General features: G+C 43.3%; 2 protein-coding genes across 5 annotated transcripts in view; one reads left to right on the top strand and one right to left on the bottom strand.

Annotated features, from left to right (window-relative positions):
- Positions 1–1,062: 1,062 nt before the first annotated feature.
- Positions 1,063–13,794, bottom strand: RNF6 (ring finger protein 6). 2 transcript variants are annotated; one of them, XM_033146358.1, is made up of 5 exons: positions 13,576–13,794; positions 6,918–7,068; positions 5,924–6,128; positions 4,864–4,971; positions 1,063–3,716 (listed from the first exon to the last, which is right to left on the bottom strand). In XM_033146358.1, the coding sequence occupies exons 3-5, from the start codon at positions 6,111–6,113 to the stop codon at positions 2,074–2,076; spliced, it is 1,941 nt and encodes a 646-aa protein (XP_033002249.1). In that variant the 5' UTR covers positions 6,114–6,128; positions 6,918–7,068; positions 13,576–13,794; the 3' UTR covers positions 1,063–2,073. The 2 variants fall into 2 exon arrangements, with proteins under 2 accessions (XP_033002249.1, XP_033002248.1); XM_033146357.1 differs by lacking the exon at positions 13,576–13,794 and adding an exon at positions 8,098–8,204.
- A 91-nt stretch (positions 13,795–13,885) lies between these two features.
- The window catches only part of CDK8 (cyclin dependent kinase 8), a 39,894-nt gene continuing 28,323 nt past the window's right edge, over positions 13,886–25,456 (top strand). Inside the window, exons 1-2 of one of the 3 annotated variants that reach the window (XM_033146362.1) lie at positions 13,886–14,018; positions 24,853–24,928. In XM_033146362.1, the coding sequence (XP_033002253.1) occupies positions 13,918–14,018; positions 24,853–24,928 (177 nt within the window). In that variant the 5' untranslated portion in view covers positions 13,886–13,917. Of the gene's footprint in view, positions 14,019–14,478; positions 14,695–24,852; positions 24,929–25,456 lie in introns of those variants that run through there. The other 2 variants (XM_033146361.1, XM_033146359.1) reach the window with 2 other exon arrangements.

Below are 25,456 nucleotides of genomic sequence, written 5' to 3' on the forward strand. Positions count from 1 at the left end.
AGCTATCAGTAATCTAGCTCAGAGATGGATTAGAGTCAAAAATAGTTGCAAGGAGGGACTGTCTAATGAAAAGTGTCTTTGTGTTCATGATGCAGCAGACCTAACAGTACACAGAACCTCATAAATAAGGACATAGATCCCAGATTCATAAATAACACAAGAATAGTCCTGCTGGATCAGGCCAATGGCCCATATACTCCAGCATCCTGTTCTCACAGTGGCCAACCAGATGTTCATGGGAAACCCACAAGCACAGCAGCACTCTCCCTTGTGGTTTCCAGCAACTGGTATATAGAAGCATATCACCTCTGACTCTGGTGGTAGAACATATCCATTAGGGTCAGTAGCTGCTGACAGCCTTTTACTCTATGAATCTGTCTACTCTCCAAGTTGCTGGCCACCACTGCCTCTTAAGAGAGAGAATCCCCCAGTTTAACTATGCTCTCTGTAAAGACGTACTTTCTTTTCTCTCCTGAATCGTCAGCTTCATTGGATGTCAGTCCGTTCTAGTGTTGTGCAGAGAGATACGTAATTCCCCCCCTTGTGTACTTTCTCTGAGCCATGCATCATTTTATACACTTCCATCATGTCACTTCTTGTCTTACTTGCACCAGAAAAGAGGAGGAGGGTGAGTTCCAGTTGTTCCATGTGTGCAGTGCTTTAGGGAACACTGCACAAGTTCATGCAACTTATATTTCATCCCCCACTCCTCTGAAAGACTTCTTTACAAGATACGAGAGACCTATCCAACATCATGGGATGCGTCTTACAGCTTTGCAATGAGGGAGGGAAAAGTTCTGTTGTGTGCTAACACCGTTATTTAGCTGGATAAAACCATGTCTCTCTACAAGTGTGCATATTTGCATGTGTTACTAAGAATTCATGTAAATTTATAAGAAATGGAAGCACTGTTCCTTATACTGCCTACTACAACCTAGCTCCAATGAATTGGAATGGTTTGAGGGTTACAGCTACAGAAAAGAGGCATTGCAGACTCCATTTTTTAAAAAGGACATTTTCCTTCTCACTCAGCTTTTAAGAGATATGCAAATGAGTCACACATCTGTTTTGTCCTTGCACTTTTATTATTTTGTCAGGTATTGGTATAAGCTTTAAGGTCCAAGTATACAGCTTCTTTTGCATTTTTGTAGTAAGCATACATCTTTCCCTTAACAGTTGATGGCATCCGATTCTCAGAAAACTCTCCACGGTCCAAAATTACATCTTCCATTTGTACACTGCAGAAGAGACTGTCTTACAACAAAATGATAAAATGTACAAAAACGAAACAAAAATCGTGCTTGTTGCTTGCAAGTTACTTATCCATGGCACTCTTCCACCATCAAATTAAAAAACGTTTTTGAAAAAACTGGAATGTGCTTAAATGTCTGTTGAGCAACCTGCTTCTGTATTCATTAAGCAACGTTCTGAGGTCAACGTAGAACTGGCGAACATATATTAATAGTTCTCTAATGTAATCTCATGGCTAAACAAACATTCTGTCTAAGTCAGTCCTCTGAAACAAATTTCAGTCGACCCCAAGAACCACATCCACTGTAAAGGTTAATGGGCAACAGTAAGCCATGTATAAAACATGCAAAAACTGCCTATAAAATTAATAAAACCAAATGGGCAGGGTATTCTATAAAAATATCCACTGCATATTTAAATCAAAACACTTAACTCTATTTAAAGTACCTCCTGCCAGATGCCCAGGTTTCCAGTTACTTTTGCAACATAAAAAAGGATCGCTCATAGAGCAAATGGTTAACAAAAGATTATTTCAACAACTTCACAAAAACTGAAATCTCAATAAAGATCATACTGTTAACACAAACGATTACGTTTCTATATTACAGAAGCGCTTTATATAAGGGAATTATATAGAAAAATATAATTGCATGAGGCCTATTAGATTGATCTTCACCCTTACACTTGCCTTTTAATAAGAGAAGTTCACTGCCACTTGTTTTACACACTCACTCGTCATATTCAAAGTTAGTAAAATACCGCCAGGCTCCCAATGGAGTACACAAATTCAAAAATTTGAGGAATTATCCACTGCCTGCAATGCTAAGCTACTACAGGTTGACGACAAATTGGGCAAGTGGAATTCTCAGAAAGCCAACGATCAATACAGTGAAAATGGAACTCATGCATACATGGCAACTGCCTTAGCTTGTTTCCTGAAACATATTCATTAATGCAAACACTACAGGTCTTGCTTATTTCACCCTCTTCTGCACCAGGATGCCCATAATTGCGAGTAGAAAGATTGTCAATTTGTTCTTTGGTTAACCCCCTCAAATGGTCACTAGTACTTTCATCTAATAACAGATAAGGTACAAGACGAAGGATGGGAAGCGTTCCACTTTCAACAAAACTGTTTGCATCTAGAAACTGTCTGTTACCTTGAGCTTCATTACTTTGATTGTAGTGTTGGGTTGCATTGGTTTCTCCATGCCATTCTCTGCTACCTTGTTCAGCAGGCCTGGTTCGAAGAGAAGCTTCACTGAACTCACCAATGCTGCTTAGAGTGTGCACATTAAACAGTTCTGACTGCGTGTCTGCCGAGTGCTGACCACTCCTCTGAGCTTCAGAATCTGACTCGGTGCCCATTAAGGAGCTTAGCTCACCAAACCCAGTCATAATTTGCCTTAGAATTGATCTAAGAGCCGCCGATGAAGATTCCCCGAGCCCAATTTCAGATATCCTACGAAGGGGTATCCGTATGGTGCTAACATACGTCCGTATGCCCGCATGTTCAGATCGTGAAACAGTCTGACGAAAACCCTCCCTATCGCTTTCGAAACTGACTGCGTTGTCTGCCGAGCTTGCTCTCGAACGAGTTCTAGTAGCAATGCTGTCTTGATCTCTGTTTTCTCCAGTACGAATTCTTCTCACCTGAAGGTCTAATGTAATAATAGGATGTCTTCTAGGTGCAGTTGTGGGTCTGGTAGATTCCTCCTCTTCCAATGTTATGCCTAGTGTTGGCACTTGGTCCTCACCTTGCTCAGGAGGAGGCTGGGTTGTTTGTGCCTGGCCAGACCTTCTATGGATTTGCTGTGCATTCATACGTTGCCTTCTTTCCAAATGGGACTGAAACTGACTACTGAACGTTGATCTTAGTCTTAAAACTTCTGGCCTTTGCCTTGCATTCCTCCGAGTTCTAGCTCTCCTTCTGTGAACTGTCACTGACGAGACTCTGTGAATTCTCCTTTGCCTAATAATGTTGTGTTCATTGTCATCTAAGACGTTGTTGTGTGCTGCAAGGCCTGCTGAGCTTCTGTTTCTGAGTCTGCCCGGGAATAACTGAGTTGCTACTTCAGCATTTTGTGTCACTGAGCCACTAATGTTGCCAGCCCTTGACGAGGCAACCGCACGACCAACAGTCTCTCTCAATGTCCTGCTCCTTGTTCGGCTGGCTATGGGACTCTCTTCTATCAGAGACCTATTCTCTACCTGCCTTCCATTGGGATCACCAAGAAGGTAGCCGTTAAATTCTTCCCCAGGAGCGTCAACACTGTTATGTTCGTGATTTATATTTATTTCGAGACTAAACCGAAATTCCCCGCTACTCGGGTTTGCTCGGCTTACAGCCCTCCAAGTCTGGTTCCCACTCTGTCCACTATGGCTGGAATTTCCTGTACGGTGGAATGTGCTCAGCCACTCTAGCAGCGAGCTGTTAGTTGAATTTTCCCCAACAGTTTCTGCATCTGTAAGTAGTTTTTTTTTAAAAGAAAGAAGACATTTTTCATGACTCGCTTCACTTAGACAAAGCAGCTAACTGCAACTGTCACGTGACACCTGGAATACATGCTAGCCTGAACTGTCAGTCATATGATCATCACATACAGAGCTCTCATTCTGCTTCCCTTACAAACGCTATGAAATCTAAAAGCCAACCACCCAGTAAAGAGGTCAACTGTGTTTGAAGAGTTATATTCTTTGCTGCTTAAAGATGTCAATCAAAAACCTAATCTGATGCACTAGTCTCCCCACAACTTCTCTTGTGTATCTAAGAGCTGTGTACAACCTCTATGTCTACCCTTCATGTAAAAAATAAAAAATAACTGTCTCCTATCCTAAATCTATAGTCCCCACTCAATTATACTTCATTTTCTGCTTCCACTAGTCTAGAAATTTTAGGCATACATAATTATCTTTCATAGCTTTGATGCTACAATTTAGACCCAGCAAACAAGCCACATGATTTATACCTAGCTGTTTGTGTGTACGGGCACATGTGTACACAACTATGCACATTTCAGTCATATTGTGTACTGTTTGGACATGTGATCTCAGTAATGTGCGAATGAGCACTTTTAGAAATTCCAAATAAACAGAACTCTTTTAAAGTTTTATGTTAGTGGGATTTCACCTACTAGTTTCTAGGTTCAAAACCCCGAGGAGCATAACTAAATATAGTAGGTGAAATTGAGGGGGGTGGGAATCACACGTGCAACTGAGTCCCAGTCTTGGAAACTGGGATGAAAAGCTTTGGAAGAGCAAGCCATGCCTTGACAAAAATAGGGAAGTCCAAGTCCTGCAGGTCTTTTTCCTTCTCCTTATATTAAACACTGCCCTCACCTCTCTGTGAAGTGCACTATATGCAGCCACAGAGCACAGACTCTCTTGCCTAGAAATCCTGCTCTAGTTTTCTTTAACTCCCATGCAGCAGCTCTGCACAATTAAAATACTGCCCTTTCTCCAACTGTCTACCTCCCTTTCCTTGGACAAGGTCATTGCAATAGGGTTTGTTGGCTGCCGATTTTAACAAATACTAATTTTGGTAAGGTATCTAAAGAGCCTGCACCTGCCAGAAGTTAATCAAGAGATTACTATATTAAAATGACAGTTTACCTCCAACAGTACCTCCTTCCCAGTCTCTATTTTCTCTGTCAGAATGGGATGCCAAATGCTCCTTTGCACCTTGCAAACGTTGCTGCAGCTCATCTGCTGTTATTTCTCCTGAAACAGATAGCAATATGGCCAGTTTATTTATTGGTTCAGATACTGGCTGAAGACATAGAAGCAAACAGAGCAGCTATTCTTATTTTTAGCTAATAAAAGCAACATAGGAGTTAACCTGGCATGACCAGACTACAGTAGAAGAATTATAAGCATGTACTAGACACAAAAGACACATTAAGGTTCTGCATTTTGACAATGCAGTTTTGATACAGCAATCCAAAACACTGGCTGGGAGTAACAACCAAAGCCCTGCCACTTGTGCTGGCCAGAGCAGAAGGTGGCAGTGGTGGTTTTCTAAACATTTTTGCTGCTCTAGTTTCAGGGTGGCACAGTAAAGGGACCCTGACTAGGCCCTTCTTTAGGAAGTGGCCTGGCTTTGGATTCAGCAGATCCATTCCTGGCCCTGCTCAGCCACTATAATGTATCATTTTGGGGCCTTTACAATGGTTTTCACAGGCAGCAGTATGCACTCCACCACACTTTCAGCAATTGGGATCGGGGGTTTGCTGCAGCGGTGGCCCCATACACCAATAAAGCCCAGTAGTGGGACGCCTCTTCCTCATCCTAAACCCATTTAACAGCGCAGATCAGGGATTTGAACTGCTGTGCCTAGCACTGACCAAAATGTAATCATTCTAGAATCAAGTTTAAGAAATATTTTGTGTTTCCTCTGTTTTGCATGAATCTAGACAATGTGAGCTAAAAGATGAGAGAACAAGGACCTAACTTGCAATACACATTTTAAAAAAGCATTTCTGTTTCCAAAGCACATGAGGAACAAATTCTACCCATAATTATGTTTATCCACCCATTGCTTCATACCAATTTTATTATACAGTTTCAAAATGGTGGATTAAAAAAGCTGTATTCAATTTGTACTATGTTAACAGTAAACTGTATTAAATGTAAGAATTCTATTAGATTTTAAGTACCAGAAGTCAAGTCTCACCTGGAGTCCCCAGAAGGTTGTGATCTCTCATTAACCTGTAGTCTTCATCACTGAGCTCATTAATAAATTGGTAATAGGCTTCCTCTCTATTAAGGCGTTCCTGTTGCCACTGTCGCTCATCTTCACCACTTTGGCTTTGAGATGTGGTCTGCCCACCATCTTCCCCTGAGTAAGAACTAGAGCAGTCCATTATGGGAACACCAGACTGTTGTAAAATGGAAAGAAAAATAAAGTATGTAACTGACTTCCAATTAGAAAAGCATAGGATCAGCTTGTAAGTTTGGGTTTAAAACTTACTCCAATGCATTTATCTTGTCAGGTTACTACTTCAAGTATCCAAGAGGTTACAGCCATTATGCAACAAGTATTTATGGTACAAATTATGCAGGAAATGGCAGGAAACAGCATTATGTTAATCTGGGTCTCTGTTGCTAAATATAACATGCAATAGAGTAAATTTAAGCATGCTTCAAATGGAGGCAGGCCAACATACAGTTCTGCAGTGACTGAATGACCTCTTCCAAGTGCCCTTTTGTGCAAATTGGTATCATACAGTACATAAACGCATACGTACTTTTAAGAACTGTGAAAATCCTATACTAAGCACTGGCCATCACTTACTCTCAACTACCTAAATAACTGCTGAGAGACAGCAGTTCATTAGCATGTTAGGAGTAGAGATTACAATGATAGGAGCAAAGCAATCATGAGTCCTTTATCACAGAGCATATGTTTGGAATGCAGAAGGTCCCAGATTCAATCTCCAGCATCTGCTAGGTAGGACTCGAAGTGACCCCTGTCTGAAATCCTAGAGACCTGCGGTCAGTCAGTGTAGACAACACTGAAGTAGATGGGCCAATGATCTGCCTCAGCATTAAGGCAGCTTACCTTTTACTTACTTATGATGGTTAACACTCAGGCATCTAACAGAAAAAAAATAGTACTAGGGATTTCAATGAAGAATCAACAGTAAGAGTGAAAGCAAACTTCTCACGTTAAATATTTCCTTTTCCCTCAACCCTGCTAGGAGGTGGAAGTGATACAGATCTCTAGCAAGATGTGATGTTGAGAATCTTATCAGATAATTCCAGTCTTCATTTTCCCCCAGTGCTCTTTGAACAGGCAGGGTGAATGTTATGCAAATCCTGTATGAGAAGATAAAAGAAACATGTAGAATAATCTACAGTAACAAGCAAAAATCATTGGCTTGGATTTTAATAAATAACCCATCAACTTTCCAACCCCTTCACAGCTGCTTCCCTCTCATTATGTCTATAGGTCCACTGTCTCTGAAGTCCACTGACTTTAACTGGACAGAGAAACATTCATCAATGGAACATTGTCCAACAAGAAGGTGCAATGAAAGCATTTGTAACTCTTAAATTTCTGCAAGTCTTACAATAACTAAAGGCAAGGAACCCATTATGGGGGGGGGGGATAAGCTGGAGGTTTGTCGTCCATAAAGTACAGTACAGCTTTTAAAGGACCTTTTAAACACCTATATCCATGCACATGGATATCCTTTTTAAACAATTTCTCATTTACTCCAACTTTGCTACCTCTTTCCTGCATAATATCCTTTATGAGTTATGCCCGGCAATGCTGGTCCATATGTAACCACCGTCCTTCAACCCACCATGGCAAGCCAAACTCGACAGGGTAATGGCATTTAGTCTATTGCACAAAACATGCACCCACCGCCGGCGTGGTGGTTCTCGGGGCACCTTTCATACATTTACGGCAGCATAAATTTGAGCTGCTAAGGTGCCACAAAGCTTTTGAATGAAAGCCAGCTCCTCTACCTCCCCCCCCCCAACACGTCTTTGCCAAGCCTCCCTGGAGCTTTGGCCAGAGGCGCTGAGCTTCTCCCTCCGTCCCGGCCACATTTAAGAGCCCTGGGCGAGGGGGGGGGGCAACTCCCAGCCAGCCACCTGCTAGAAAGACGCTACGGGGTCTGCCCCGGTTCCAAGCAGCAACCACCGGAGCCCGTTAGGCCGGAGCCCGGACTAGGGTATAACGGCCGGTTGCTGGGAGACCAGGGTAAGCCTAGGCAGCGGCACCCACACAAACCCCTCTTCGCCCCCGGCAGCTAAGAGGAAAGTATCCTCCGACAGATTGCTTTCCGTAATAAAAACGCGCCCCCGCTCTCCCCGCCTTTCCTCGGCAGCGGCTACCAGCAAGAAACCGACAACCCGGCCAACTGCAAGGCACCGAGGTGCACCGGCAACAGCAGACCGCCGGCTGCCGGTGCCTCGGCTCACAGTTCCGCCAAGAAACGCGCAGGCGCACGCCTCTCCCCCGCCCATCCCATGCAGCGCGAGAGCGCGTCCCGTGGGAAACGAGCTGGCTGCGCAGGCGGCCAAAGGGTGGCTGCCCGATCCCCGGGTGGCTTCTCCGGGGCGCAGGAAAGCTGCGTGGTCGGCAGTGCCGTCCGAGTATTTCAGGAAGAGCGATCCAAGGGGAAAGCGGGTCGGGTGAGCAAGTTCGGGGGGAGGGGGGTCCGAGCGCCACAGGAGGGCGTGTTGGGACCGACCATTGGGGACTCTGGGGCCAACGAGCTGAGCTCTGGGCGGGGCGCAGCAGCAAGGGCAACTGAAGCATAGGCTGCTACTGGGCACGATCGTATCCAGCGCTTTACCTAAATAGAGAGCGTCGAGTGTAAAGCAGAGGTAGTCAGTGTGTTGCCCTCCAGATGTTGCTGGACTTCAACTCCCAACATCCCCAGCCAGTCAGGGATACTGCGAGATTTAGTCCAAACACGTCTGGAAGGCGTCCGATTTCTCAGCACAGAGTAATCCACAGGAGGGGCTGCAGGTGTGGCGGGAGTGGTTATGTGCAAGTTGCGCCAGCTCCAGAGAGGAGCTGTTGCCTTTCTCTCTCTCTCTCTCTCGGGAAGTACAGTGGATAGCATTGAGTCTACACATAAAAAGCTGCCAGTCAGAATACATAGTACTGAACTAGATTGGCCAGTAGGTCTGACTGAGTATAAACCATCTTTCTACACTCCCAAGACAAGCCCGGTTGGGGGGGGGGGGAATGCATTGGCTACCATTCCCAATAGGTAGGCCAGGAAACTTTTGAGATGAAAAAGATGAGATGTGCTGATAAATATTTGATGGTTTTCTGCCTTTTAATGGAACTCCGAAATCTGCCATGAGATGGCCTGCCTCACTGCACCCATTATACAGTGGTTTTATGGTATAACCAATGTTAAAGAGAATTTGCAGCAAAACTGATGTAAAGGATTCACACACTTTGCTACCACAAAATGCATCTGCAGGATTTTGTGTGTGCGCGCGCATTATGCCTTCCAGGGTCATATACTGTTAGTCACATGTGCACACTGGTAATTTTCCATCATTCCTGATGACAGATACAAAATGAAAGCCATAGTAACCTATTTACCCCAGCAATCTGCCTATGAAGAGTAGAGAATTAGAAAGCTGCCTTCTAGACAATAGGAATTCATATGTGCACACACATATAGGTGTTCTATGGGAGACTATGGGGACAGTGGAGGGAAATTAACTCTTTATAGTGGACGAACATAGAAATTCACTGAAACACATTATTCACCTGTCCTTCAATCTGACGTCAATAACTGTGGGTGGTATCCAACTCACTTGTTCCATCAGTGCAAGAAAATTTGCTTGTGCAACAGAACTTTCCCTCCTCTCCTGCCCCTATGTTCCCTGCAAATATGTTGTGGGGGTTCCCATAACCCTCTGGAGCAAATTTGGGAATGGTGCTAGACATGTGATGGGGCGGGCCGAGTTCTGCTGCACAAACAAATTCTTGTGTTGATGGAATGAGTTAGTTGGATAATGCCCCATGGATTTAGGCCTAAGGAAGCTCCTAGTTCTGACTTTCTTCCAAATGATGTCAACCTTTGAACAGCAACAGTATGCAGACCTATGTATGTATAGGACCCATTGAACTCAGTGGGACTAACTTTTCAACAAACATGCAAAGCAATAGATTGTGAGATTCTTCCTGGTTCACATCTTCCTGGTCTTGGGCAGTGAATTCTAGTAATAGTCATTTTATAGAATTATGCAAAGTCTCCTGCCTCAGTTTGTTTCCATAAACCAAAATATATCTTACTTGGGCATCAAGATTTTAATTCCACAATCGTATATTCTCAAATATAATCAATTTGCTGCTTTAGTCTAAGCAACTGTACCCTCCACTTCACAATCTGTTAGTATTCTTCCATCAAACTCAATTTGCTCTGCAACCAGCAACCAGCTGTCACAAAGCCATTACTATACCTTCTCTTCAAAGCAATCAAAACAATTCCCTCTCCCCCAAACGCATACAGTAATTAGATCATGTGAAACAGTATTAGGGCATTAGAAGAGAATGCATATTTGAAACAATTTTGGGCATACAGTTGTTTTATTCTCTCAGGTTCACATTGGATTAATTACTAGATACTTAGTCTGCAGATAAATAAAACTGGTTGCTCTCCCTCTCTACTTCACAAAACTACCCTTTGCTTTGAAAATTCATATAAATAGGCTAAAGAGGGCAGCAGATTTCAAGTAATGGTGAATTTGCTGCAGTGATCTGTTAAACTGATACAAATTTAATCTGAGCACTGTTCCAATCTACTGAAATAATAAAGGACAATGACTCAATTGTAGGCTGTTGAAATGAGATGCTTACTGAAAAGCCCTGTAACTCTTTTCTAAATGCAAGAATCAATTATGAAAAGATATATATTGCAATATTGTGTACAGTAAATTCATTTTATGGTGTGAACTGTTCTGCATGGCAGAAGTGCCATTCTGATGGGAGGGGGACAATATTCGCTACAAGGTTCTAGGCCTGCTACTTAGCTACATTCAACTGCAGACTGAGAAGAGGGTCTGAAGCTCAGTGGAGCAGCAGCATAGAGTTTTCATGCAAAAGATCTCACTTTCCATCCCACTTTTAGGGGAAGGGTCATAGTTCAGCAATAGGGCATCTGTCTCATGTACTGGAGGTCCCATGTTCAATTTGCAGCATCTTGGTGGGGCTAGGAATGTCCCTGGTCTGAAACCCTGGAGAGGGTTCTGAAATAACAAAAGCAGTGTGCCTTTAAAGGCTTTTGTTGTAGACTCTTTCAATAACATATCATACTTGTTTCAACACTATCACTAAGAGTCGAAAAGTCACCTTTTCTCCCCAAGCTAGCTTCATCTAGAAATAACCACCCACCTTTACTAGACAATTCTGCTATATTTATTATCAATGGTATACCCAACTCTGATCTTAAACAGATTGTTAATTAATTCAGGCACCACAAGATTTGAAGCATGGGCAGTTCACATGGCTGCTTTTTGGGACTTTTCATTGCCAACCATAATAAGTACTTTGGGGTATCCACAGAATTATAGAATCATTGGAAGGGACCCCAAGGATCATCTAGTCCAACTTCCTGCAATGCAGAATGGGGTAACTGTGCCCCTGAAGGACCAGGTGCACAGCCTGGGAGTCATTTTGGACTGACAGCTGTCCATGGAGGCGCAGGTTACCGGTAATTCTGTGTCCAGGATAGCTGTTTATCAGCTCCATCTGGTACGCAAGCTGAGACCCTACCTGTCCACGGACTGTCTTGCCAGAGTGGTGCATGCTCTGGTTATCTCTCGTTTGGATTACTGCAATGCGCTGTATGTGGGGCTACCTTTGAAGGTGACCCGGAAACTACAACTAATCCAGAATGCGGCAGCTAGACTGGTGACTGGGAGCGGCCGCCGAGACCACATAACACCAGTTATGCGGCAGCCCAGTTTAGAGAAGCTTTTAATGTTTGATTGATTATTGTATTTTAATTTGGAAGCTGCCCAGTGTGGCAGGGGAAGCCCAACCAGATGGGCGGGGTATAAATAATAAATTATTATTATTATTATCTCAATGAGATCCTAGATCTAAGCTCTGCTTTAAAAAATACAGTGGTGCCTTGCAAGACGAAATTAATTCATTCCGTGAGTGTTGTCGTATAGCGGAAATTTCGTCTTGCGAAGCACGGCCGGAGGAAAAAAATCTTACGAAAAAAAATCACAAAACGTTTTCGTTTTGCGAGTCACGGCCATAGGAAAATTCGTCTTGTGAGTCACCCTTTCGTTAGCGAATGCCTTTCGTCTAGTGAGTTTTTCGTCTCGCGAGGCATTTGTCTTGCGAGGTACCACTGTACAAGGAAGTATACTCTGCCACCTCTTGTGGGAGTCTGTTCTACTGTCAAACAGCTTTTACTGTCAGAAAGTTCTTTCTTATGTTTAGTTGGAATTTCCTTCTTGTAATTAGGTTCATGTTCTAGCCTCCAGAGCAGGAGAAATAAGCTTGCTCCATCCTCCATCTCATCTTTACCCTGCTAAACATACCCAATTCCCTCAACTGTTCCTCATAAGGCTGGTCATCTTGGTCGCCCTCCTCTGCACATATTCCGACTTGTCAACATCCTTCTTAAATTGTGGTGCCCAGAATTGGCCACAGTATTCCAGGTGTGGTCTGACCAAGGCAAAGTAGAACGAGACTGTGGCTTCCCTTGATTGAGTCACTATACTTCTGTTGATGCAGCCTAGAATAACATTAGCTTTTTTGCTGCTGCATCACACTGTTGACTCATGTTAAGCTTGTGGTCTACTAAGACCCCTAGATCTTTTCAACATATACTAATGGCATTCCAGGTCTGGAAAAGACAATAAAGCAGCCATCTAAGGAACTAAAGGGGGGAATCTTCAAGCAAAGTTTAACACTACCACTGCTAATGTTTACACATCAAGGTTTGTTTGTTTTAAAAGGCACAGTTACAGAGGTTGGCTCTAAAGTTAGCAGCCCATGTGATACATTGCAGGTATATTTTTAATACAGTGAGTCTCATGTATCCAGAAGTGCTCAGACCTATGGCAACATGGTACTTTCTCAACTGATTTAACCACAGTGGTATGGGAAAATCTGTCAGCAGTGATAGACAAAAAGGTCTCTGTGTGGCTAGTGTCACGGAGCTGGTTCGCATGACACAGTAAGCCAAGCCAAACTATGGATGAGATAGCACAAATGTGCCCATGCTTGGAGAAGCTCACATCAGTTTTGCTCCTTCTTACTGCCAAACTAAGCCAAGGTTTGGTTTAGCATGTCACCCAAACTGCTTAAGCGCGCTCCTTACATAAGCTGTAGCTAGCCAAAATGGCTTGATGACATACTAAGCCAAACCTCTCAGGGAACCCACACATTCATGCAGTCTTGCAATAACGCTTGATTTCTCATGCAAAGTAGGTCGGCAGTGGCCTTAAACTGTCTCTGGGTGGAGCTAGGAGTCCACCATTACTATCCTGTCCACGTTTAGGAGGGATAATAAAGCTCTGCCTGCGTCAACGCCAAGGGTGGGGCCTTCCAGCTGTTTTGGGGGACCCTACTCCAATCAGCCTCAGGGATGAAGAGAGTTGTAGTTCAGCAACATCTGACGGGTCACGGGTTCGCCACAACCGGCTCTACGCTGCCTCAGAGCAGCCCTGGGAGTGTCAGGGCTTTGCTGCCTTCCCCCACTACACACATTAGGTCTTCCGGTTTAAAAACAATATGCATTTCAACAACACGAAGCAACCCCATGACATAATAAAGCTAACAAATAAAGGCTGTCAGGTCAACCTTGGGAAATGCTGCTGCACCTGATGCATTTAGTAGTTCTCCTTCAAGGCATCTCCTTTTTGCCGCCCGTCCGCACTCCAGTGCCAACTCCAACCTTTCCTTCCTTCCTCTCCAAAACGCGTTTCCTTGGAGATGGCGCATCAATCGCGAACCCCGAGGACTTAAATTCTTATCACGCGCCAAGCCCACATCCGGTGACCCCCCTGACTACAACCCCCAGCATGCAACGCTGCATTCTCCGCCGTCAAAACCCGGGTTCCAAGCACGACCCCAAGACACTAATTCCCATCACGCGCCAAGCCGACATCCGGCGGCCCTCTGACTACAACTCCCGACATGCCCATTTATCTCGCAGGCCGCCTATGGGCCCGTCTCACTTTGGTCTCTCTGTTCGCTACACCTGCCCAAGGCTTTCGGCTGGTGGCCGCCGAGGCGCGGTGCATGCCGGGGGAAGGGAACTGAGGTGAGGAGACGTGCGAAGAGGGGGCGTGGCCTGAGAGCCGGTTGGATTCCACGTGGTGCGCTTTCTAGTACCGAGAGAGATACCAAAGGAAAGGGGCGGAGAACGTTGGGGGGGGGGGAGGAGGAGGATGAGAGAGCGCGCGCGTAGGTTTTGCGACGCTCTTGTTTTGCAGCAGCGTGGTCAGGCGCGGCTGCCGTATTCCGAGGTGCGAGATACCGGCTGTGTGTTATTCTGTGTGTGTGTGGTGCGCGCGCGAGCGACTTGTCTGTTGGGCTCTTCAGGCGACTGAGGGAAGCGGCCGCCACAGCTGCAGCCTCCCCACACAAGCCACCGGCTCCGGCTTGCGCCTCGTCCCCGCGCACGCGGCAGCCGCCATCCCCCTCCCTCGCCTTCACCTGGATGGTCCGCGTCGCGGCGGCGGGGCCTCCTCCTCCTCCTTCTCCCTCTCCCTCTCCTCCTTGGTGCCTGTGGCGGCGGCGGGAGGGGGCTCCTCACGGCTGGGTGTCGTCTGAGGAGGCGGCGGCGGCGGGTGCGGGCGCTGAATGAAGATGGACTATGACTTCAAGGTGAAGCTGACCGGGGAGCGCGAGCGCGTGGAGGACCTCTTCGAGTATGAGGGCTGCAAGGTGGGCAGGGGCACCTACGGGCACGTCTACAAGGCCAAGCGGAAAGACGGGTGAGTGGACGGGCGAGCGGGTCGCATACACACACGCACACAGACAGAGCCTAAATTCAGTGGTGCAGTAACCATAACGCGAAAGGAAAACCCGGGGCGTCAAACGGTGCAGCCCATTTAGCTTGGGGGGGGGGGACTCCGGGCGGGCGGGCATTTTGCCATGATGGTCGCCTCAGCCCGGGGGGGGGGGTGTCGTCTCTTATTCTTCCCTTTCCCCGCCCCGGTCCCTGCTTTCCGTTTCCCTCAAATGCCTTTCTTCCCTCCCTCCCCCTGTCTTTTTCCTCCTCCTCGGAGCCGCCCCTGAGGGCTTTCCCGTCTGCCACGCTGTCTGCCTTTGCTGAGAGAGCGCTCCGGGTGGATGGGGGGCTGCGTGAAACTCTTCCCCTTCCCCGGCGCCTTCTTGGCTTTTGTGAGGAGGAGATCCCACTTGGGCAGTTCCTTAAAAGTCTGTTCACGGCAAGCGTGTCCGCCGTGTGCTGGCGTGTGTTTAAATAGCCTTGCGACGCCCTAAGGGCTAACAGGTTCATATGCGGTTTTTTATGGACTGGAGCCCTATATATATATATATACACACACACACACACACACACACACATATATATCGCTGTGGCATGAGCTTCCAGGGACTACAGCATTCCTCATTGTCTTTTTATATATAAACACAATGAGGAATGCTGTAGTCCCTGGAAGCTCATGCCACAGCGACTCTATTAGCTTGTAGGATAGAGTAAGGGCACGTGTGGCCCTCCAGATGTTGTGAGCCTTTCCAGTGGTCTGGGATAGTGGGAACTGTAGTGCCCCACCATTACTAGGGTGTCACAAGACTGCTCTTTCTGTCTAGGAAATATAGGAAGCTGCTTTATGCCATATTAGACTAGTTCATACGTACTGTATTGTTAGCTCTGACTGGCGACATCTCTCCAGGCTTTCTGGCAGAGAAATGTGTTTCCCATTAGCTAATGCTGATGCTTTTTAAAACTGGAGATGAGACGGACCTGAGTGCAACTGCAGGAAAGGCACAGGCTCTGCCATTGAGCTCTAGTTTTTACCTGGGGGGGGGGAATAAGAAAGCAGTCCCATCTTCACCCCCACCCCCTGGCAACTCCTGCTGCATCTCTGTGCATACACAATGTGTTTCGTATTACTACCAATTTCTTTTCTAATTATCTTCCTCTTCTTTTTGCCTCCTTAATCCCTTCTTCCTTCCCTATCTTTTTGTCTGCCACCTCATGTTTCTTTACTAATTGCTTCTTTGTCCCTCACACTCCATTATTTATCTATTTTTCAATGTCATTGGTCCCAGCACTTCTAACTGCAGTTTAATCACTTAAGAATAGTTATCACCTAGAGGCTTTTTGTCTTGCCCTCCCACCACTTTAGAATTGCTTTCCCACATGCAAGTTTGCATGTGGAAAGGCGTGAGGCACTGATATTCTAATAATCAGACTAGGTGAAGTCTAAAATGTGGCAAGGGGTAACTGATCCTTAAATAATCTTAGAACATAGCCTGTCTCTTCCTGCTTATCTTTGTGGAATTATGTCTGTGGCTTTCTCCTAAACAATGCCTCTTGTCTCTCATTCCACGATTAGCACATTCTTGAGTTTATACCTGGCCGTCTTAGTAACTGTGGTTTTATTACTAGTGGGTTTTTTTTTTTAGCAGTTCTCATCTTATACCTTACAAAACATCCTATTATATTAGATACAATAAGTGACAGCCAGCATGCATCCAGCTGTAGAAATCCTCTTGTGTAATCTTTTGAAACAGAGCTCTCTCAGTTAAATAAATTGCTCTACTTATTGCAGACCCACCCGGTTTCTGTTTTTTTGGCAACCTGCATTTGATTTTCATTACTTAATAGCTTGTCACCATTTTGTACTTCCTTGCTGACTGCTTTTGTGAAGGATACATACCAATCATCGTAGAGGGTTTGGTGATTTTTTCTTTTGAAATACATCTTTTACCTTTTTCTTAGAGCTGTTGGGAAAAGAAATTTAATTGGAGATAGCTTCCCATAGTTAATTGTAACCTAAGTTGCATTACCTATCCTAGATTTTTTGTAGCCATAAGAACCTGTAGTCTGCATTTCTTACTACTTCTGGGCATTTTATATTCTAAATGTTTATGAATTATGGAATCTTTAACAACAAATTTATCCTGCAGCTCCAGCTTCATTTCTCTTATGCAGGTTATGGGTGATGCGCTTTAATGAGCTTTCTATAGTAGCAAGTGATACCTTAGTATTTCCAGGGTAAATGCAATTTGCACATGACTGTAGCATGTTGGAATCTGTGGAGGTTTTCATGTGTGGTGGTCACTCACTATGCATAAGGATGCATGTAGTTGCTCATGGAAAGGGGTATTTTAAGGTTACACATGGATTTGAAGAAGAGTTTGGATTTGATATCCCGCTTTTCACTACCCGAAGGAGTCTCAAAGCGGCTAACATTCTCCTTTCCCTTCCTCCCCCACAACAAACACTCTGTGAGGTGAGTGGGGCTGAGAGACTTCAAAGAAGTGTGACTAGCCCAAGGTCACCCAGCAGCTGCATGTGGAGGAGTGGAGACACGAACCCGGTTCCCCAGATTACGAGTCTACCGCTCTTAACCACTACACCACACTGGCTGATACCATGCTTCCCAAATTGGACCTAAAGCCATTTTGGTGGCTTTGAAGTAGGCAGGTATTTATGAACCTCACAACCAAAGTCTGGATGTAGGGCATATTCATCCACTTTCTTTATTTTAAAAATACATTATTAGAAAATTTTGAGGCTTGCCTATTAAACCTCCCTATTCCAAGTATGTAGGTAAGACTTTAAAATTAGTATTTGAAAGACATGACTGTTTCTTTTGTGTCAAAGAATCCTTCCCTGGCAAGTCAACAGAACTCTTTAAACCTTGATTGGATTATTTATAAACCCAACTTGCTTTCTGATTATTTACACATGAGTATATGCAGTGTGTAGAGCATTTCTGTAAATGACATTTACAGGAGCATATTGACTTTGGAATGAACTTGGTTTTCCCCATCTATGATTCTATGGATGGCTATCATGTATGATTTAGTTAAGATTCCTTCATTGCAGGGGGGTGGACTAGATGACCCTTAGGGTTCCTTCCAGCTCAACAGTTATGTGATTCTGTGAAAGGCAATTATGCCTTTGTATGTGCCACCATGAGACACAGGTGGTGCTGTGGGTTAAACCACAGAGCCTAGGGCTTGCCGATCAGAAGGTTCGAATCCCCGCAACGGGGTGAGCTCCCGTTGCTCGGTCCCTGCTCCTGCCAACCTAGCGGTTCGAAAGCACGAAGTGCAAGTAGATAAGTAGGTACCGCTATGGCGGGAAGGTAAACGGCATTTCCGTGTGCTGCTCTGTTTCACCAGAAGCGGCTTTGTCACGCTGGCCACATGACCTGGAAGCTGTACGCCGGCTCCCTCGGCCAGTAATGCGAGATGGCCTGTCCCGTTCCACACTAGTTTCTTGATCCAGATCATGGTCCCTGCACTGCTACCGTATTTTCCGGCGTATAAGACGACCCCCAACTTTTCCAGATAAAATACAGAGTTTGAGATATACTCGACTGCAGGTTCTCCACCCGGTGTATAAGACGACCCCCGACTTTTGAGAAAAATTTCCTGGATTAAAAAGTAGTCTTATACGCCAGAATATACAGTAATTACTTTAACAAGCCATTAATGCAGTTGCTTATTCTGTGAATGGTGACTTGCCTGGTTTGGCCCTCAGTCTTGTTAAATGGCCTACTATCTTTCATACAGAATTTTCAAATTCCAGATCATTATTTTATGCAGCATCTGTGAAAATGGTCATGATTAGGAACTTTAGAGTAATGTTCTTTCTTATTTAGATGAAGGACCCATCAAGCTTGTCACTGTATCCAGGAGGATCTAGTTTAAGATAATTGTATGATGCAGATGTATTTTTAATATTTTGAAGCATTTAGTGGTAAGAGAATATATATTCTTATTTCTATGAACCTTAATATTGCTCAAGCAAAATTGGAATTGCTAGGTTCTGTTTCACTAGCCTGATTTCAGGCACTGTCTTTGGTGTTTTTCAAGGCATGTTTTCATGATAGGTGAAGTTCGGTTTGCAATGCAGCAGGTGTACTCTGACCATAATACTATTGCCATTAATAGAACTTAATATCCTTTAAAGCCTTCTAGTCCTTTTGATCCCGTTTATGTTGTTGACGGTCACCAGCACTTTGGTAGTAAGTAAGCTTAACAGTTTGGTTGTGTGCAGCAAATAATTCCCTCTTGCTTATTTTAGGTTCCCTGCATGTTATGCTCTCTTGTACAGAGCACCATGCAACACACTAAACAAATGGTCTTTACCATTCTGTGTACTGGCCACAATCCTATTTTCCTCCGTTCTATGCTAAATTGTTCCCTTTCTCTTTCATACTGTTGATCTTATCTCCTCTTTGTGCCTGCCTTTTATTATGCAGGGAGTATGATAAATGATTGATTTTTTTAAGGCTTATAATATTATTTATTTTCTAAATAACCTAGTTATATTTAAGCTTGAATAGAAGCGAGTTAAACCTACACTTATTGGGTCAGGCTTGGTATCAGTGGCCAACAGCCAGGTTGGGCATTGGTTGAGGGTCCCAGGTCTCAGAAGGGCCTTCCTGCCAGGCCCAGGTGACCTGCTGAGGCACTGCTTGGCTTTCAAACTCTGCTTGCATCCACAACAGCCAGCTAGCCACCTGGCCCCCTCAGCTGCTTTGCCTGAGCTCTGAGTAGGGGTTAAGGGGTTCCTTCTCAGAGCCAGAAATTCTGGGCGATACCTGTGCTGCAACCATGGTTTGCCATGACTGCTAGAAAGACCAGAGAGTGAATTTAAATTAATTGCTGATGCAAACCCTAGCAGTGGCACAGGTATTCTCCTGGCCACTTCACCCAGAATGGCTCACTGAAGAAGAACCCCTTTGGCTCCTTTCTCAGAGTCAAGTGCTGAGGAGGTGGCAAAGAAGCTATCCGCATTGCTGCTGCTTACTGCACCAGTGAATTCTCTTTCTTTTAAGTAAAATGGGTGTAGGCAGAGAGCAGGAAGAATAGGCAGTAGCAGGGTGAAAGGGTATGCTGCAAAAAGAAGGATGGAGGCATTGGTCATCTGAAGCCTGGTGCTATCCCTGTTTTGGGTGTTATCCAGCTTTAGTCATAAACAGAGCACACCCACTGAAATCAGTGAACCTAAGTACCGGTAGTTTAAGTCCATTGATTTCAGTGAGTCTACAGGGTATGGCATACTTGGACAGTACCCATTCTCTCTTGAAAACAGAAAGATCAACAGTTTGCATAGTTCTCAAACTATGAATATTTGTGTTCTCTAAACAAAGACAGTCTTTGTCTTATGCACATGAACTGTTATGTCCAGTAACTAGCAGCTGTGTCTAAGCAGTAAAAGAGATGAGAGCTGGGAGTTGAAAAAAGAGGAAAAATGTATTTCTGGGAACTCAGAATTGTTGCAAATGTGACAATTATGTAACAGTTAATAAATATCAAGATTTTTTTTCAAGGGCAGGTGCAAGTCTTTCTCAATAATATCCTCCCTTTTTGTTTAATTTTTACATAAATGAGGTCATCTGTTAACTTAAACATGAACTTTCCTCTCTAGACTTTTGTATGGCTTTCAGGTTCTGATTTTGTCTTACAGGGCAATTCCAGAAAGTGGTGCTGAGAAATATATACAGGATTTCATGTTGTCTTTACCACTGTGTGCTTTTTAACCTTTACATGAAACTAATAGATACAGTTTGAAGGGCAGTGTTCAAGACAATATATTACGAAAATAAGAACAATAAACTTTAAGTGCAGCCAATCCTCAGTTATGAGTTAGCACCTACCTTGATCAAAATCCCATGCAGATTAGTTGCACTCTCTAGTTCTTGAGAGTTTCATTGCATTCTTCTATGTTAAATAACTTGCTTATTGGAGCATTAGCCAGTAACCTCTATCACAGTGAAGGTGTCAGTTTAGTTGCAAAAAATCAACTCAGTCATGTTTTAGTGCAACAGTTGAGAATCTCTACCCCACAAGCCTAATGAGGCCAAACGGACCTCCCCATTTGGTCCACAGCATAGTTTGGCCCAAACCACGCCCATCTGTCTTATCACCTGATGTCATATGATGTTGGGCACATGGCAGGTAACGTCATGGGGGCTAAGTTGAAAACAAATAATTGAGAATGCAGTCTAAATTGTGTCCCTAGTTATTTCTCTTCTGTTGCTTGTGGAAGTGGTTGTATTTGAATTTGACAACTTTTTCCTGGATTTCTTGATTTTTCCTTTTGCAGTTGAATCACCTGGCATCATATGATGTAATGTTACTGACTGGTGGACTGCCCTTCCTACCTGACAAAGTGACTTACAAGTCACAAGTAGTGGTGCTGTGGCTCTGGCCCACTGGCTGAATCCAGTTCTCCACCCTTGGTTTAGTTCTATGTAGGCAAGTCTCAGAGAGCCAGAAATAAGTATTAGGTTTGTGTGTTTCTCTCCCCCATTCCTGCTCCCACATGACTTTTAGGCAGACTTTTGCTTCCTTCTCAAAGACTCCTAAGTAAGTCATGGAGTAAGAGGACGTCCACTTACGGATTTGGAACTAGGTAAGAAACAGGAAACAAAGAGTAGAAATAAATGGACAGAGTGTAGAACGTAGAGTCCCCTAGGTATTGGTATTGGGACCATTGTTTTTTTAACTTGTTCATAAATGATTTAGCATTGGTGTGAACAGTAACGTAGCAAAGTTTGCCAGTGATACCCAATTGTTCGAAGTGGTTTAAGCAAAAAGCAGTTGTAAAGCTTCAGCAGGTTCTCTCAAAACTAAGTGAATCGGCAGTAAAATGGCAAATGCAATTCAATGTAAACAAGTATAAAATAATACATATTGGGGCAAAAGCTTTATTTCACACATACACTTATGTGGTCTGAATTGGTGTTGACTGACTAGGAATGAAACCTTGTGGTTGTAATGGATAGCTAGATGCTGCAACCTTTCCTCATAGAGGAAACCTTTCCCAACTCTACAATATCCTTTTTGAGGTGAGATGATCAGAACTATGTACAATTTTAGTCTGGAGTAAAGGCGAGTAAGAGGTGACATGATATAAGTTTATCAAATTACGCATGTTTTGGAGAAAGTAGTCAAAGAAAAGTTTTTCTCCCTCATAGTGCTAGAACTCATGGACTTCCTGTGAAGATAGGAACCAAGAAATCTACAAGCGAATTAAAAGAAAGAAAGAAGGCAGTTTTAGAAGGCCAGTATTCTATAACTCACAATCCATTGAAACTTCGGGGGAAGAATGATGAATCACAGGTCCTAGCTTATATTATTTAAGAGCAGCTACAACAGACCTAGATTAATTAAGCAAAGACCAGAAAATAAACACCAAGGGTTTTATTGATCTTGTACATTTAAATCTTTCCCCTCTTCCAAGAAGCTTAGGATGTTGTATATGCTTTTCCCATCATACCCCATCATACTGTCTTTAAAATTAAATTTAAAATTCAGAATCTCACCCAGGAAATTATAATTATTAATATTAATAAATATACATTTATATCTCTCATTTCTTCCATCCTGGAACCCAAGGTGGCATACATGTGGCATCAATCTCTTGAGGCACTGATCAGACCGACACCTCCTTAACTTCAGCAACACTAGAGTTCTCCTGTGCTTTCAGGCTGTGCTCTGGGACCTGATTTTTTTTTGTTCAAAATCAGAAATTTCAGGTGTGATTTCAGGTAGCACCTTTTGGCAAACTGAGTAAAGAAGCTTAATGTGACACTTATGTGGCATTTCTCTTCTGTCAGAAAAGTGCACGGAGAGACGGCCCTATTTCTGATCTCATTTCTCAATAAGGCAGCTTTAAAACCACAGGTGCTTGCTTTGTGTAACAGGCAATGTGGAGGAAGTTACATTTATACCAGAAAGTTAGTATGAAGGCAGGTGGGAAAGGTAACAGTCTATGTGACCACATCCTGGGAGAACATCTTTACAGGTATTTAGTGCTGTGATGCAGATTCATCTTTGATTATTGCCTCTTCATAAGATAAATAATGGTTTTAAGTATTAGATTGCAAAGTGCATGTTTCCTGAATCAAGGCTGATGCAACTTTCTAATTAACAGTGTATTAGAACATATTGGTAATATCCTGCCAAAGGCAAGAGCCATTATGATGTAGTGGTTACCGTGTGGGAGTCATAAAGTTTACTATGATTCTAATCCGTTGCTCTGTCTCTTGAGCCCAGTTACAGGGCTGCTGTGAGACTAAGATGGGGAAACCACATACAACACCCTGAGCTTCTTTTAATTCACTTGTAGCTGTCTTGGTTCCAGGAATTAAGGTTGACCATACCAGGTTTAATGTTCCAACAGAATTAAAAACCTGAATGTCTTCCAGCGGCATTAAGTATTCTTTCCATATAGTTGTCCAGATTTTGAGCTGCTAGTCTTCTAAAGTTCTTTGTGTGAAATTTGATATGAAGCCTGCAATCTAGCAACCAGTTTAGAATCCTGGGAATTGTGGATTCTGTGTTAGGGGAAGGAAAATGAGTTGACAGTCTTTGGGGTTGGAAGTGATCCCAATAACCCAACAAACTGTTTGTGCAGCCTCCTCCTATTGTGAACCATCTTGAGGTCTGCGGATGAAAGGCAGTATATACACATTTAATAAATAATAATGATACTATTGCTAGCTAAAGTCTATAAATGACTTGAATGCAAGCTGTTACTTAGTCAACAGTGAAGAAGCACCACTTTGCTTAGTCTGCTCAGAGTCCCTACAGAAGGCGACAGTGCGCCTTGAAAGTTAGCATGTTTTCTCCTCATGCCAGACACTTAACTATATACTGCCATTGACCATTACTTATATTTGTCCTCCCAGTACTTCACTGCTTCTTGAAAATCATGTCAAGTGCTACAAAAACATCAAGTTCAAAATAAAGCGTGAAGGAAATATTCATATGTTGCTGCCTATTATTCTTCACTTGGCTCCTGCATTCAGAATTACCTATGTTCTCTGCTGTCATGTTAAACAAGCATTTTGTAGCTTCCCGTATAATATCCTTATAAATATTTCATTGGATAGCATATGCTTAACTGCCTCCCATAGGAACAAATGCAACTTGAATATTTTTAACTTTAGCTTTGTTGGAAATCTGCTGAAATGTACTGTGTAAAGACATTGGGTCAGATCCAGACTTGCTTTTCTGCAAGTGTAAGGTGTCCTTCTGTTTGTGCAGGTATTTCTGATCCAGTGGGGGCTGTTTCTGGTGATAGTGTTTCTGATTTTCCCTGTAGCACCCCGTTTCACCTTCCACAGTGTCCTAAAGGGTCCCCTAGCCTTTGAGGGCTAAAAGAAGAGCAAATGAGCAAATAACTTCCTGTCCCCAACAAAGTGACTTGTGAGTTGCAGTCATTAGATTTCTGGATCTAGGCCATATTGGGGTGAAGTGTAAGCATGTGCCATAAAATGTGAACAAAGATGCAACTAAATTTTGCAGAACCAGTTTGTTTACTTCTGTGGCAATTTAAAGTATGTGTTTATAGCTGAGTGACTGGGAATAAATTCGTCATTTGATTCCACACCCACCCTGTCTCAGCAATGCAGCAGCATCTGTTCCCTGGACCCCAGTTAGACAAATTTATCCCATTCTTACCTGGGTTAGTTCCCTTATCAAACTTTGGCTTTGTGAAAGCTATAAAATATCTTAACATTGCAAAAGCTGAATTCCTGGAATGACCTGTGTGGTGAGTGTTCTGTTATGAAATCCAATTTAAATGCTACTCCAGAAAACTATGAAGTCGGAGCACTTAGAAAATGAGAGACTGCATTGCTAATAAAAGTAGAGACAACCGCAAAACTCATGTCTATGCACTGCTTTTGTTTCGCTTTTATTTGTTAGAAAATTATGAATGATTCAGTATAAGTATTTTCCGGACAAATATTTCCTTCTGGGGTGGGACGTTTTGTGGTTGGATTGGACTCTCATGTATTCAATTTAAAATTCAACTCTAAATATTTTTTCCTATACTTGCTTGATATCTGTTCTCATTCCAAACACTTAATTGCATGCTTGATTCTAAAGGCGTTTACAGTGCATTTTTTGAAGATTGTTCTCTTTCACAGGAAAGATGATAAAGATTACGCTCTAAAGCAAATAGAAGGTACTGGAATTTCTATGTCTGCATGCAGAGAAATAGCAGTAAGTAATTTTAATGGTAAATTAAGCCTTTTTCATTAGTAAATATAATTTCAGTTATGGCCACATGCAACACATTTTCATATATGGAAGATACAGTATATATTGCATCTAAAAGCTTTATATTAAAATACAATTCAATTCACTGCATCTCCAGGTAGGATTGGGAAAGAGCCCTGTCTGAAACCCCGGAGGGTTTCTCCCATTCAGTGTGTACAATTGTCTGATTTGTTATACAGGAGCTTTGTGTGATGCTATATGGAAAATGCAGTTGATTAGTGCATAATGCCATGATTCGTATAAGCATAGTTTCAGTAGCATCATTGCATCCTGAGGGAGGTACATTTGACCTAGTTGTAGTCTGGTTTATGTCTTATATAGACATAAACTCTTTGTACCTCCTTAATTAAAATGAAGCCCATATTCTTTTTTCTTTTCTTTTGTTCATTCATTATTTGTTGTGGATTAAGAGCATCAAAGATTAATTCTGAAAAACCAGCTTATTTAAAGAACTTAAAATTATAAAAATAA

This window comes from Lacerta agilis, chromosome 4 (assembly GCF_009819535.1).
Source record: "Lacerta agilis isolate rLacAgi1 chromosome 4, rLacAgi1.pri, whole genome shotgun sequence".
NCBI classification, from domain to species: Eukaryota; Metazoa; Chordata; class Lepidosauria; order Squamata; family Lacertidae; genus Lacerta; species Lacerta agilis.